Below are 16,573 nucleotides of genomic sequence, written 5' to 3' on the forward strand. Positions count from 1 at the left end.
AAGGCAGGAAGGGAGGGGAGAATCTAAATCTAGCACGCCTACTAACAGATGCTAACCTTACAGACATATGGCGCCTGATCCACCCTGAGGGGAGAGAGTTCACATTTTTTTCTGCCACCCATAAGTCCTGGTCCCGCATAGATTATATTTTGGTCAACAGAGAAAGCGTGGGCCATTTCACAGAACCAAAAATCGAAGATATGGTGATTTCAGATCACGCCCCGGTCTCGATATTATTTTAGGACAGAATACCCAGGGGATCAGATTTCTTATGGAGATTTCCAGAATGCTTGATAAAAGATGAAAACTTCTGTGATATGCTCCATGGCTAGTGGCTAGAGTATAAACAGGACTCCCAGTTGTTGTGGGATGCGGGGAAAGCTGTTCTCAGGGGAAAAGTCATGGCATATACGTACAACCAAATTAAAACTCACACAAATGATCGACGAGCTGAGGATATCCTATACAGCCTCCCAAAACAAACCTTCTACACTTTCACAGCATAAATGGCAGCAAGCCAAACAGACATGCGATACATGGCTTCTCCACTAGGAACAGCTGGCACAATCTAAATGGGAAGCTCATCTGTTCAAATATGGGAACAAGGCTGGCAAACTCCTGGCTAGATTGGCTACTGGCCAAAAGGGTCAAACGTACATTCATGGCCTTAAGGATGATACGGGCAAAACATGTTCACACCCCAAAGAGATCAATGGGATTCTAAAAGACTTTTACGCCAAGCTGTATGATACCTCAGGTTGCCAGACTACGTGTGTTCAGGACTGGTTAGGAGATGCTACTCTAACAAAAATATCAGAAGCAGATAGGAATACCCTCAATAACTAGCAATGAAGTTCTCCATACCATAAAAAACCTTTCCTTAGGAAAAGCAACAGGCCCGGATAGGTTTACAGGGGAGTTTTATCGTATTCTGGCACAAGATATAGCCCCTACGCTTTCTTGTATATACACCAATTACATGCAAGGTAAAGATATCCCTACCTATACGAAAACAGCCCATATCAAGGTGCTGCCAAAGCCGGGTCAAGACCTTACTCTAGCCTCCTCCTATCGCCCGATCTCACTAATAAATGTTGACCTGAAATTAGCTTCTAAGATCCTAGCGCACAGGTTGGCAGCTGTTTTGCCTAAGATAATCTCCCCCAGTCAAGTGGGGTTTGTCCAAGGTAGAGCGGGGATCACCAATATTCGTAAGGTGTTGGGGGTTCTGGATGAGGTAAAGATGCATCCGACAGCCCATCCGTCCCCAGCAATTGTAGCTATAGATGCAGAGAAGGCATTTGACAATGTGGACTGGGGATGGATGGGTACCGTGCTGGACTATGTAGGAATAAGCGGCCCCTTTAGACAATATCTGTCGGCCCTCTACACTAACCCACATGCTAGGATTCACACTCTGGGATATATTTCAACTCCTTTTACCCTACGCAAAGGCACTAGACGGGGGTGTCCACTTTCTCCCCTACTGTTGAATCTTGCCATAGAACCCCTTTCCCTTAAAATAGCCCTTGCCAAGAATATAGACGATATCAAGATAGGTAATATCACTACCAAACATGCGCTTTTTGCAGATGATCTTTTATTGTTTTTAGAGAATCCAGGGAGAGACCTGAAACATGTCTTTCAGCTATTGGGAGATTTTGGAAAGGTGTCAGGATATACAGCCAACCCTGCTAAATCAGAACTTCTCCTCTTAAACAATCGAGCCAAAGGACGTATTGCCCCTCAATTAGGTACTCCCATACAAATAGCCTCCACATCAATAAAATACCTAGGTGTGCATATTGGCAGGCGCCCGGAATCCCTGTATCTTCTAAACTACCCCCCACTCTTTAAATCGATTATGGCGGATCTAGATAGATGGAAGAAATATCCCTTATCTCTTGGGGGGAGAACTCAACTCTTAAAAATTATCAGCATCCCAAAATGACTGTACCATATACAAAGTATCCCTCTCCTACTTAAGCATTCTGACCTAGCTAAGTTGGAATCAGCATTCCGCACCTTTTTATGGGCAAATTACAACTACCTAAACAAAAAGGTGGGCTAACGTTTCCTCACATTCGTCTTTACAATCTGGCTGGCTTGTTGAGACATTGTGTGGATTGGATTTTTGAAACCAGTTTCTACACTAACAATAAACTAGAATCTCAACTGGTTCGCCCCTGGTCCCTAGGAGCATTACTCCATACTAAACTAACTGCTGCCCCCTCCTTGATAAAAACTAGCCTCACGATACGAGACACTCTGGCTGCCTGGAAGGAGATATGTAAAATACTCAAACTTCCCTTCATATTTTCCAAACACATGCCTCTCTGGGGCCACCCAGAATTGCCAGCCGGAACAGATTCCCATCATTTCACGAAATGGAAGGAAAAGAACATTAATAAGGTACAGGATGTATGGAAGGGGCAGGAAGGCAGTCTCTACTCCTTTTTGGAGATTAGGGAAAAATACCAGCTTGCACATTGCCAACAATTATTTTCTTATATACAACTTAAAAGCTTAATTGCTCATAGAATACAATCTCCAGTGGCAGTAATGGTTCCCAATGTCCTAGATCGTTTGTTAGGTCAAGGCAAAGTGAAAAAGTCCCTCTCAGATTTCTATAAAGAGATTAGAGAAATTAAACAAAAGCCCTTAACAGAATCCCTATTTGCGCATTGAAAAAAAGATTTCCCTCTTATGAACCTAGATAGCACAATACTACCAGGATGGGATAAAATTAGGAAAATAGTTTCGAATGAGGGATGGAGAGAGACGCACTTTAAGGTGCTCCATAAAGCCATATATGGCTTCCAGTACTCTGGGAAAGTTAAGGATCAGTCAAGACTTACTGCCTGCCCGAAATGTCACCTTAAGGGATTGGATATGTTAAGTTCTGGAAGATGGTGAAACACCATATCAAAACACATCTGAAAATAGTAATACCAATTACGCCAGAGCTCATCATCTTTAATGTTCCACCGGAACATAAACATATCTCACCGGTGTTACATATAGCAATCTTAGCAGCTAAGCATTGCCTTCTGAGGAGATGGCTTCATCCCCAAGTCCCAACAGCGTCTGAAGTATTTCTGCATATAAAGAAATGTTTTAACATGGAGAAAATAGAAGTAGAGCAAACTAAAGGGTTGTAGATCAAGCAGTTCTTCAAAAAATGGGAGACGTTTATTTCCGCGGTATCTTCAGACTCAGAACTAAAGATACTCATGAAACCATTTTTAAATTCCGAGTGGTACCTGAAAAAGAAATTAGCAGGTACTTTGGGGAGATTGCTAGTGGATTAGTTTACAACTCTTTCCTGTGTTTGAGGATTGGCACCAGGATGTGTGTGTGTGGGGGGGGGGGGGGGGAGGCATTGAGAAGTGATTTGTGTTATCAGTTGTGTAACATGATTTATGCAACATTCTTATGTCTTCTTTTCTAGATGATACTTACCAATATTATGTACACAGAACCCATGTACAACTTTTATGCATGATATCATACTATTTCATATGAATACTCAATAAAAATTATATTTAAAAAAAAAAAATGCACCATGTCACAGATCTTCTTACAATTTTCAACACATAATTATAATATGGTATAACATAGATGATATATGATATAGTATAATTATGAACCTTCTTTATGATGCAGCAGCATTGCACACGTCATTGTAAATATCTATAGATGTAGTAAAATGTTACATTCTGTGTGCTTTCATTTTTCCAGAAATTGCGTTTTGTCCGAACAGTCATGATGTTCACATTTACAAAAAGGATGGAGATAAATGGACCAAAATTCAAGAGCTGAAAGAACACAATGGGCAAGTGACAGGTAAGACTAAGGACTTATTCAAACGGACATAAGGGCTCTGTGCCCGTGCTTCGGACTGCAAATAGCAGTCCGCAATATACAGGCACTGGCCGTGTGCACTCTGTTCTCTGGATGCGGACCCATTGACTTGAATGGGTCCACAATCCGCAAAATATAGGATATGTCCTATCTTTTGCAATGTGGAAGCACGGACCCAAAAGCCCACGGAAGCACTTAGAGTGTTTCCATGGGTTTCCGATCCATGCCTCTGCTCCACAAAATATAGGACATGTGCACACGGCCAGCAGTGACCGTATATTGCTTTTGCGGCCCACAATACTGGCACGGAGCCCTTACGTTTGTCTGAATGAGACCTAAGGCTACTTTCACACTTGTTTTTTTTTTTTTTCACAATTCTTTATTGATTTTACATTTTTTCCTTATGTATGACATCATTGACATATCAATAATCATGTCAATTTTACATCAATATTTGACACTTGTATCAAGGAATTCAATAACCAGGTAACAAGCATATTTATGCTTTAAGTACAATTGTCGATGTAACAATATTGAAACATCCAATTACATGACCCCACCCGCCCCCTAACCCCCCCACCCTCTAATCCACCATAACCTATCACCTCCCCCCTCCCGACCCTCCCTGACCTCAGCCCAATACGAAGGATTCTACCTTGAAGAACAAGCCTAACTACCCTAAATACTTCTGTCAGGTACCAGGAGGTTAATTTGAATGGAGACATGATTCGAGGATATTCTGAAACAGGGATGTAAGCAGTCAGAAACTTCCTCCACCCCTGATAAAGTTTTCTACCTAGAAGTTCCTTGTTATTTAGTGCTTCAAGCCATTCTAGGTGAAATACATGTTTTAATTGAGAGACGACCATATCCCGTGATGGGACTGTCGATTCCAGCCATAACTTCAATATGCAACGCTTTGCTACCATCAAAAGTTTATGACCCAACAAAGCTAGATGAGAGATTCCACCTTCTCTGCTATCTCCCGTGGTTACAGTTGGCTGGACAATTGTGTGTGTGATGGCCAACATTGGAGAGATTTTCCCTTTGAAGCCGCTGACGTCACCTAAGATCTTACTCATCTGTGACCAAAACTCAACCAGTAAAGGACATGCCCAGAGCCCATGAAACAAGTCTGACCCCACTAATTTACACTTGGGGCAAGCCAACAACCTGCCTGTATCACCTTGTTTGGCTGGGATGTTAAAGCCATAAGTTGCATGGTGCAGTATTTTGATCTGCGTCTCACGCCATTGCTCATTAGTAACCGCCCGGTACAGGTCAGCCAAACCTGAACATATGTGCGAATATATATCCTCCTCACCCAACAGAGCTTTCCATTTGTCAAATATCTTTTTCCTATCCTTAGCTCTCCATTTGTCCCTTAGCAGATGATATAGTGAGGACATTGTGGGCCTGACTGAAGTTTTGAGGAATACATCAAACTCATTCCTGTTCCACTCCCTGGACAAATCACTAACAAGACTTTCGCTATAGCTCCTAATCTGCATATAAGGTAGGAAGTTTAGTTCCTGCAAACCCCACTTCTCTTCTAATTCCTGTAAGGTAGCCCAACGGTTCTCCCCTTCCTTGAACAGGTCTCCTGCCTTAGTTATCCCTCTCTGAATCCACATATTTAATAACCTACTGTTATCACTCGCTTGAAATCCTGGGTTATGAGATAGCGGGAGATGCTTGGAAAATTGATAAGACAATTGAAACAGTTTCCTCAAAATTTTCCATGTGAGGATCGTGTCTCTCAACATTAGCGACTTCTTGACAAATGCAGGAAGCTTGGGTATACTTGTGTGCACCAACGCCATGAGATCCCAGGGTGAAGCCAGTTGCATTTCTAATTTCAAATTGGAATAATAGGATGTTTTGTTAGCCCAATCGAGCAGATGACGACTCAGGCACGTTAAGTTATAGCCCCTAACATCGGGAAAATTCAGTCCCCCATGCTCCCTTCTCAGCTTTAACTTGTCTAGGGAAATACGTGGTCTCTTTCCTCTCCACAAGAATCTTGAGAAGCCCCTTTCTAATCGTTGTATATCAGCATGTCTAAGCAAAAGAGGGATGGTTTGCAGCGGGTATAATAATCTGGACATCCCCATAATTTTTATAAGATGACAACGCCCTACCAAAGAAAGCGGGAGGTTGATCCATCTATCCAGGTCTGTTAATATCTTAGTGATCAATGATGGAAAGTTCAGCTGATACAAAGAGTGAGGCTGCTTTCCTACTTTGATGCCTAAGCATGTAATATGTGACTTGGCCCTGGTGACAGGAAGTGTTGCTACCCAGTGCCGTGAACCCTTGGTATCCGGAAACAGCTCACATTTTGCCATATTGACTCGATACCCCGAATATGCACCAAACACCTTCAGTTCTTCAAAAATTTTCATTACACGCTCCTGTGGTTTGTTTAAAAAAAAGAATAATGTCATCCGCGAATAATGCTGCCTTCAGACATTTTTCCCCCACTCTAATCCCCTCAAAGAGGTCGGACTGGCTCAATCTCCTGGCCAGCGGCTCTAAAGCCAAATTAAAAAGGAGAGGCGATAAGGGGCACCCCTGACGTGTGCCTTTCTGTAGAGGAAAAGGATTCGAAAGAAAACCCTGCGTAAAAACTCTAGCTTTGGGGTTTTCGTAGAGCTTGGATAAGAAGTTCCTAAAATGCCCAACAAATCCCATTCTGCGCAGCCATGCCCACCTGACATTGTCAAAAGCCTTTTCTGCGTCAATGGTGAGCATGGCTGGGGTCTCTCCCTTCCCCAAATCCTGACTAACCCTATCTAAGACTGTCAACACAGTTCGTAAATTTGTGACTGCAGATCTCCCTTGCACAAATCCCACTCGTTCAGGGGCAATCAGGGTAGGTAACATGGTCGCCAAGCGATCTGCCATCACCTTGGATAGTATTTTTGTGTCCACATTAATGAGGGAGATGGGCCTGTACGACCCTGGATCCAGTGGATCTTTCCCTGCCTTTGGAAGCAGTTTAATATAGGACATGTTCTCTCTATCAGGGAGCTATTTTCCCGCTAACACCGTATTATAAAGACTCAAAAGAACTGGAGATACCTGGGCGAGCAACGCTTTGTAGTACTCCCCTGTGTAGCCATCAGGGCCTGGAGCTTTGGAGTTACCTAGGCTACGGATAACTGCCTGAAGTTCTTCTATGGATATTTTCGCATTCAACTGCGTTACCTGTTCTTGCGTGACTGATAGTAGTAGTACCTTATCTAAAAGGGTATCAACCAAACTAGGATTAGTCTGATCCACATACAAAGATTTATAATATTCTCCCACTATTCTACTAATCCCTTCCGGGTCAGTAATCACTTTATTATCAGAGTTTTTAAGAGCCGAAATGAACTGTGGGCGCTTCTTCCCCTTTGCCAGGTTTGCTAAAAGTCGACCCGCCTTATTGCCAAACTTATGTAAGATGGCTTCAAAAGCCGTGAATTGTAAAGATTCCCTCTCTTTAGTGAGCATGTCAAAGTCACGCCGCGCCTCCACCCAATTGTTCTTATTTGCTTCAGTGGGGTTCCCTATGAAAATTGTGTATGAGGTCCTAACTCTCACGCTAGCATTCTCCTGTTGACTCATTATCTTCTTTTTCATCCCAAACACATAATTCATTACCCTTCCCCTCATCACTGCCTTAGAAGCGTGCCAAAACAAACCTGGATCCTCCATATGTTCCTGATTAGCCTCCCGGTACTCCTCCCACCACCGTACTAGCTTATTCTGGAAGTCCTCACAGGATAATAACTGGGAAGGGAATCTCCACAAGTAGTCCGGGCCCCTTGGATAACCCTCACTTACGACTAATTCAACAGGCGCATGGTCTGCTATCACCAAATCTCCCACACTCGCCTGCTCTACCTTCCCTCTCAGAGAATTGTGCACTAGAATATAGTCTATTCGTGACCACGAGTCCCTCGCATGCGAATAAAAGGAATAGCATCTTTCATCAGGGTGGAGTTGTCGCCAGGGATCTACCATCCCAGTAGTCTGCAGCAATTTTGACATCACTCCATCCCGAGGACCGCTGCCTAGCCTTCCATTGACATTGCTCTTCTTGTCTTCCAGTGTATTGAGGACCGTGTTGAAGTCTCCTCCTACAATCTTATTGGGGCAATCATCTCGCAATATACGTTCCTCCAGCTCCCTGTAAAATCGTGTATTGCTATGATTCGGACCATAGATATTATATAAGCTATATTGAGTTTCCTGAACCTTCAACAACACATGAGCCCACCTGCCCTGATTATCGGACTCAGAATTCAGAACCTGGCAATTGAACTGTCCATTAATAAGGATCAACACCCCCGCTTTCTTGTTAATCGCCGGTGAACCCAGCACCTCCATGACCCATAGTTTTTTCATCCTGAAAAAATCCTCTTGACCTAGATGTGATTCCTGTATTAAGACTATATCGGGTTTCATCTTTTTGAGGTGCCTAAGCACTCTCCACCATTTCTGCGGTGAACGTAGGCCATTAACGTTCCACGACACCACCTTCATTGTATCTGGCTGAAGTAATTAGGGTAATAAATCTAGACTGAGCACTGCTTAAGCTGTTCTACTAAACTAAAATGAGTTTTCCCCTAACCTCTGAATATCAAAATAACACAAGCGTAAAATTATAGCACAGTTATAACCAATGCTTCTCCCCCCCCCGCACAACTATAACTTACAACTCCCTTTTTTCTGTACTGCAGGATCGTAACCGCCACCTCTCAGCAGCGTCTCCACACTTGTGTATACCCCAACACCAATATTCCCAACAAGAGCCGGTTGAGTCTAGCCTGGTCTCCCAGACCTCTGTCTCCGTACTTTCCCGCCTCCCTTCCCTTCAACACCCATGTAACTTATAACACAATACTGCATATTATCAGCAACCACAGATCATAATTATGCACTTATGAGAAACCTTGATTTTTGAGCTGTTAAGTCCCTCCATCACATCATAAAGCTCTGGACATCACGGCGGCATGTTGTATCACACTACATAGCTTCTCATACGTAGCACTAGCAGGTATGATTAGCTCTTCCTCGCCGCCATTTTGCGACTTCCCGGGGGTCTCTGATCCCTTGGTAGGTTTGCCCCCTCTTGTGCGTCCCAATTCTGATCAGGGGATGAGCCGTCCTCCTGCTTGCCCATGGAGTCTTTTGGAGATCCAGATCGAATAGACTCTACTCCCCGCCGATAGTCCCGACTCTCCTTGGAACGTAATAACATCTGTTCTGCCTCCTGGGGGTCACTGAAGAATCGTACCGAGCCATCACGCATAGCTACTTTCAAGCGAGCCGGATATTGCAGTTGAAATTGTATCTCCCGCTTGTATAGTTCCGAACATATTCGGCTGAAATCTCTGCGTTGGCGGGCAACCGCAGCTGAGTAACATAGTAATCAGCAAACAGAAGGAACGCATGTCCCCGAATTTTGAGAGGCCGTTTACGGGTACGGAAAGCACACAAAATCGATTCCTTATCACAATAATCCAAGTACCGCATTATCACTTGACGTGGCTTGCCCCCCGCGCCCGCCATATTGCTCTCCCTGCGATTCTTGCTGTCCGGCATTGGGCCAATTCGGTGCGCTCTCTCAACTTTATGCTTGCCCTCAAGACCAAGAGCCTCAGGCAACTCCCGCTCACATATTTCCATCAGGTCTTGGGGTTTGACACTTTCAGGGAGGCCCAGGAGTCTCAGGTTATTCCGCCTAGACCTATTCTCGAGGTCTTCTAGGCGGTCTTTTAGAATAATGTTCTGTCTAAACAGCTCTTGGGCCTCGCCATCTGTTCTTTCAAGCGCTTCTTCCACCTGCACTAACCTCTTCTCCACCTCCTCTATGCGTGAATCGTGCTGGGACAATGCCTCCCGGATCTCATGCAGGGATTGTGTTAAAGTCTTAGTCAGGGTCTCTCTGATATCTGGCGCCAAATGTCTCGCCACTTCAATCGCCAGCGTCTGGTAATTAATTGCCGGATTGTCCGGCTGGGATAAGACGGGTATTTGTTCCCCCACTTGTGAGCTCAACAGAGTCGCTGGTGAAGCTGAACGGGAATCCTCCATCTTGTCCAGGGTAGTCACCTCACATGTGCCTTTGCCGCCAGTCATAATTCTGCTCCCGCTCCGTAGAAGATAACGGTCCATGGACCAACTTGTGCCAGTGTGCAGCAGACTGGACCTCTCACGTTCCAGACCCTGTAATATGTCTCGGTGATGGAGCAGGGGCTCGGTTTCAGTGAACGGTGTCCGGAGCTCTAGCACTCCGTGTCCTGCATCACAGCGCCGAAACCGGAAGTCCCCACACTCGCGTTTTGTGCGTTCAGATAATACAACCGTCTGCATCCGTTTAGAACGGATCCGTTTGTATTATCTTTAACATCGCCAAGACGGATCCGTCTTGAACACCATTGAAAGTCAATGGAGGACGGATCCGTTTTCTACTGTGCCAGATTGTCTCAGTAAAAAAGTATCCGTCCCCATTGACTTATGTTATATTTTTTTTGCGGGGCCACGGAACGGAGCAACGGATGCGGACAGCACACGGAGTGCTGTCCGCATCTTTTGCAGCCCCATTGAAGTGAATGGGTCCGCACCCGAGCCACAAAAACTGTGGCTCGGATGCGGACCAGAACAACTGTCGTGTGCATGAGGCCTTAAAAGTAGGCTCAGAATGTGATGTGAACTTAGCCTCAGGGCTCATGCACACAACCGTATTTTCTTTCTGTGTCCATTCTATCTTTTTTGCAGACCATATGGAGAACAATTAATATCAATGAGTTCGCAAAAAAAATAATGGAAGTTACTCTGTGTGCATTCCCAGTCTGTCCTGCAAAAAAAATAGAACATAACCTATTATGGACAAGGATAGGACTGTTCTATTAGGGGCCAGCTGTTTCGTTCTGCAAAGTAAGGAATGCACACATCATACGTATTTTTTGCGGATGTGTTTTGCAGACCGCAAAATACATACGGTCGTGTGCATAAGTTGTAAACATTTTGCATAATTTCCGTCAGACAGCAGTTATTTTTGATAGGAGAAAAAGTCCTGTATACTGCGGTTCACCGCTGGAGCCTATTGACTATAATGAGAAACTGCTGGCATCTATGCCGAGATTCGGATGGACCACAACTGTTTTGTACAGCTATATCTATCCAGCCAAATCCCAGACATTACGCTGGGGAGCATCCAGACTTCTTCCAGATCCCATTAGAGTCTATGGGGTCTGGATGGCAAGTGGCACTACCCGGAAGCCTAAGAAGGATCAGTTATTTTTTCTTTTTCTGTTCTTCTGATGGATGTGAAATGCAGATGTGAAAGAGCCTTACATATCTGAAATCATAGCTGTAGAATGTGGGTGGGCACAGATAAGGACTACTACGTACACCTTTCAGTTTATAGCAAAAGATCCACATTAATGTTATCAAGTTAAATTTGTGTTAAACGACAAAGGTCTGCTATCCTGGCCATGTTTCCTACATAAATTCAGTGCACACGCAAATGTGAGTCAAAATTATATCCTTTTTAATTTTTGGCAAGTTATTTGTACATAATTTTCATTGTCTCCGCAAAAAGAATAAAAAAAAAAAAAGGGAGAACATTCATAATTTCAAGAATCGTTTCTCAGCATGATGATGATGACGACGTTTCGGTCATGGTGACCTTTTTCAAGTCTCATCTGTGCAAAGGAAAGAACTAAAAAATAAGGAGCATGGAAAAATAAGAACAGTACTGAGAAAACAAAAGAAAAATAATAGATAAAATTACTGGAGAGAGAATGGAAAGAAAAAAAGGATAAAAAGGGGAAAAATACTTCAATTACTCTTACCGGTAATATGTTTTCCATGAGCCCATGACAGCACCTGTGAGAGATCCTCCTCCTTCCGGACAGGAAACAGGAACTTCCCAGATCTTTAAATTGGTCCCATGCCTTCCACCTTCAGTATTTGACAAGATTCCTGGGACCAGCAACACACCTATATATAGTGAAAACTAACAACATAGGCGAGAAAACATAATAGAAAAAAATCTGCGCCAAATATATGCCAGGCATATCTCTTCTTTGGCACCATACTAAAGAGTAAATTTCTCTCTTTTTCTTTTTTTTTTTTTTAATTTAAGGGAGGGAATTATGTAGGTGCTGTCATGGGCTCATGGAAAACATATTACCGGTAAGAGTAATTGAAGTATTTCCATTACGCCCCATGACAGCACCTGTGAGAGACTAGACTAGATAACTATTAGGGAGGGACTACAGCCTGCAGCACCTTTCTCCCAAAAGACATATCCTGCACAGATGAAAGGTCCAACCTGTAGTGCTTGTAAAACGTAGAGGGGGAACTCCACGTTGCAGCCCTACAGATCTGTTCTATGGTAGCACACCCTTTTTCTGCCCAGGAAGAGGCTACTGCCCTGGTGGAATGGGCTGAAAAATCTGAAGGGACCTGACAATCTGATAGTGAATATGCCAAACCTATCGCTCTCTTGATCCATCTGGCTAAGGTACAGCTTGTAACCTTTGAGCCCCTGTTCTGACCCTGAAATTGAACAAAGAGTTGCGGGGTCTTTCTAAAGTCCTTCGTAGACTCTAAATACGCACAGACACACCTTCTAACGTCTAAAGTATGAAAGGATCTTTCTCCTTCATTCTTTGGGTCCTGACAAAAGGAAGGGAGAACTATCTCCTGAGACTTATGGAATACCGAGACTACTTTGGGCAGGAATGCAGGGTCTGGTTTGAAAACAATCCTATCCTCCAGAATCTGAGTATATGGTGGGGAAGAGGACAAGGCGGACAGCTCTCCTACTCGTCTGGCAGATGTAATGGCCACTAAAAATACGGTCTTATAGGACAACATCTTTAAGGGGATGTCCCCCAGAGGCTCAAACGGAGCCTTGGTTAGAGCAGAAAGAACCAGGTTAAGGTCCCATGGGGCTGACTTAGATTTAACTATAGGACATAGTCTAGAGGCCCCCCTAATGAACCTTTTGACCCAAGGATGAGTAGCCAATCGAAAGTCAAACAGGACACTCAGTGCTGAGACCTGCACCTTGAGAGTACTGGGTTTAAGCTTTTTGTTAAGGCCTTCCTGCAAAAAGTTCAAAATTAACGGGATGTTGGGTGAGTTCAAGTCTAAGCCTGGACCTGCAAACCGAAGGAAGGTTTTCCATACTCTCAGATAGATTTCGGAGGTGACTTTTTTCCTACTTGCCAGGAGAGTCCCAATGACTTGTTCTGATAGGCCTCTAGACCTGAAGAATGTCCTCTCAAAATCCAAGCTGTCAGGTGGAGGTTCTTGACTTCCGGATGACGTAGAGGGCCCCGATATAATAGGTCCTGTCTTTCTGGAAGCACCCCGGGATCGGCTATTGATAGTCTCCTCAACCAAGCAAACTAAACTCTTTTTGGCCAGAATGGTGCTATTAGTATCACTGTAGCCTGTTCCCTCCTGATCTTCTGGATCACTCTGGGCAATAGGGTGATGGGAGGGAAAGCATAGACTAGGCCCTTCAGATTTATCATCAGCCTGTTGGGCTTGGGGACCAGAAATGGGGTTGAATAAAAACCCTCTCCTTGTTCGTCCTTTGGGACTGGAACAAGGACTACCTTCTCCAGGAGGTTGTTTATTTCCTCCGAAGGTGCCACCTGTTTTGGAGGATTTTGGTTTAATGAAGTAATTTTGAAAGTCCTGGGTGGTAGTCTCTTGAAGTCTAGGCGATAGCCTTCCCTTATAACATCCTTTATCCAGGCGCTTGCGGTAATATTTCGCCAGGCCGGAAAAAATAAGGAAAGACGACCGCCTACTTGGGGTCTGGCGTCATTGTTGAGTGGAACTTGATGTTTGAGGTCTGGATTTATACAGCACACCTTTGGATTTATCAGAACTCCACTCCCTCCTTATCTTTTGATCCCTAAAACTTTTCCTTCTTTCATTGATCCGAAATGGCTTCCCCTGTTTAGGAAAGGACGGTGCTGGAAATCCTTTTTTCTTATCAGATGCCTTATCCAAAATATCATCCAAGGCTGACCCAAACAAAAAATCTCCTTGGCAAGGGAGGGCACAGAGCTTAGATTTTGAAGCTACATCGCCCTTCCACCCTTTCAACCATAACGACCTTCTGGCTGAATTGGACAATGCAGCCGCCCTAGCGGAAAGCCTCAATGCATCAGCAGAGGCATCAGAGATGAAATCCACTGCACTGGACATAGTTGGTATAGCCTCCAGAAGCTGATCCCTAGGAGTCTTGTTCTCTATATGAGACTCTAATTCCTCCAAACAGAGCTTTAATGACCTTGCCACCGAGGTAGTCGCTATATTTGGTTTAAAGGCAGAAGTGGAAGCTTCCCAATTCTTCCTTAAGTACGCATCAGCCCTTTTGTCCATGGGATCTGTAAGGGACCCTAAATCCTCAAACGGGAGAGCTGACTTTTTATTTATCTTAGCTACGGAAGCGTCTACCTTCAGTACCTCCTGCCAAGCTGATACTTCTTGATCGTCAAAGGGGTACTTTCTCCTGACCGCTCTAGGGATAAAGAATTTTTTATCGGGCTTCTCCCACTCGCGTTTAATCAGGTCCTTGATACAGTCCTGAATGGGGAACACCGTAGACTTTTTAGGCTTTAGGCTCTCAAACATTAGCTCTGGTCTAGACCTGGACTCCTTTTCTTCCTCAAGCTCCATCGTGGATCTAACCGCCTTCAATAGTAGATCTGTATTTTCCGCTCTAAATAACGGCTTCCCTGTCAAATCCTCAGAGGAGGAATCTGAGTCTGCAATAGCGCCCTCCTCAGACCCAGAGTCCATAGAATCCTCCACTATCGCCTTTTGGGCCCTCTTATGCCTGGATGAGCTAGGCAGGGATTTTTTAAACTCCTCCACAGAAGAACGTACTTCATTTTTAACTAAATCTTGGATACTTTGCAATAAAGATGGCGACTCCTCTGCCACTAACTTATCCAGACATGATTGACAACATGTTTTTGGGTAAGACGGATCCAACTTCCGCTTGCAAATTCCACACTCCTTAGCTCTTTTGTGGGACGCTTTCTTTGGGGCTTCTTTAACCTGCATTTAATAAAACAGCCCAATCAGTCTAACCCCTGGAAAGAAATCCTCCTGTCCCTGGACAGGAAACAGGAAAGAACTGAAGGTGGAAGGCATGGGACCAATTTAAAGATCTGGGAAGTTCCTGTTTCCTGTCCGGAAGGAGGAGGATCTCTCACAGGTGCTGTCATGGGGCGTAATGGAAAAGAAAATTAGACATATTGTTTGGCAAATAGTGTACATAACTCAAAACTAAAAAGCACCGGCAGAATGTTCATAGCAGGTAGGTAGTCTGATCAACAAATGGTGGCCGAGGGGCAGAGTAAAGGTGAATGGTGTGGTGTTGTATGTAAAAGGATAGTATAATGAAGTAAAGTAAAGGGTGGATGGTATGCTATGTTTATGTATCAGTGTATGGAGGGTGTATAAGTAGCAGGTAGCGTATGTCGGGAGAGAATACTATAGGAATAACATAAGAGGCATAAGGAGGAGGCCTGGGAATATGAGGAAAATGTGGAAATTATGTACAAATACCTTGCCAAAAATTAAAAAGAATATCATTTTGACTCACATTTGTGTGTGCACTGAATTAATATATTTGTATAGGGTTAAAGATCTCCTGCATGTGTCCTACAGTAATATTCCCAAATGATATCATCACCAAGTAATACTGGCTATGTACATAGGACTTGACTTTTAAAGGCATTACTCTGACACTTTACCCTAGGCATTGATTGGGCTCCAGAGAGTAATCGGATTGTGACTTGTGGCACCGATAGAAATGCCTATGTCTGGACTCTGCGGAACAACACATGGAAACCAACACTTGTCATCCTCAGGATAAACCGGGCTGCTCGATGCGTGAAGTGGTCCCCAAAGGAGAACAAGTTTGCAGTCGGCAGTGGTTCAAGGCTCATCTCAATCTGTTATTTTGAGCAAGAAAATGATTGGTGAAAATATTTTACCTCTTTTTATTTAGACATACATTTGGTCTTCCTTGTCACTATTCACATATTGTATAATAAAAAGTTAGGCAACTGATGCTTTCTCACCACTTTCAAGATCTCTGCTGGTCCCAGTAAATGGAAACCTCTTTTACATGCAGCGGCTGAAAACCTCTTGATTATGTCTGACACAAAAAAGAGGATTTCGGCTGGACAAGGTTAGATATTGCAACTGAGCCCCAAAGGTCTAAGCAGTGGTAAAGGTGGTCCATTGCCATATTTCACATCGTCTGCAGGGATATCTGTGCTGTACAGCTCAGAAGAAAAGACATAAGACCCATACACTCACATACTATATACCGGAGTTCCAATGGGGTATGCAGCAATATAATGAAGTACTGTGATGAAAATGTAAAAGTAAATGCTACCTATATTAATGTGAGAGACACACAGTAATGAAAAAAGTAATTTTGCAGTACCTGTGATTATATCATATTCTGTATTTTTTTGGAATCATAGGTGGGTCTGCAAACATATCAAGAAGCCAATCCGCTCTACAGTCCTAAGCTTGGACTGGCATCCGAACAATGTCCTTCTGGCTGCAGGCTCCAGCGATTTTAAGAGCAGGTAACAATCACTTTGCTGTGAAGTCCAAGCTGCATGTACTGTTAACATTTCATGATAATGCCCGGTCATTT

At 43.8% G+C, this 16,573-nt stretch overlaps 1 protein-coding gene across 1 annotated transcript in view; it reads left to right on the forward strand.

The window, feature by feature from the left end:
* The window catches only part of ARPC1B (actin related protein 2/3 complex subunit 1B), a 48,306-nt gene that overhangs the window by 15,419 nt on the left and 16,314 nt on the right, over positions 1-16,573 (forward strand). Inside the window, exons 3-5 of the mRNA XM_040439899.1 lie at positions 3,742-3,846; positions 15,659-15,881; positions 16,395-16,502. Coding sequence (XP_040295833.1) covers positions 3,742-3,846; positions 15,659-15,881; positions 16,395-16,502 — 436 coding nt within the window. The remainder of the gene's footprint in view (positions 1-3,741; positions 3,847-15,658; positions 15,882-16,394; positions 16,503-16,573) is intronic.

The sequence above is a fragment of the Bufo bufo genome, chromosome 7 (assembly GCF_905171765.1).
Source record: "Bufo bufo chromosome 7, aBufBuf1.1, whole genome shotgun sequence".
NCBI lineage: Eukaryota > Metazoa > Chordata > Amphibia > Anura > Bufonidae > Bufo > Bufo bufo.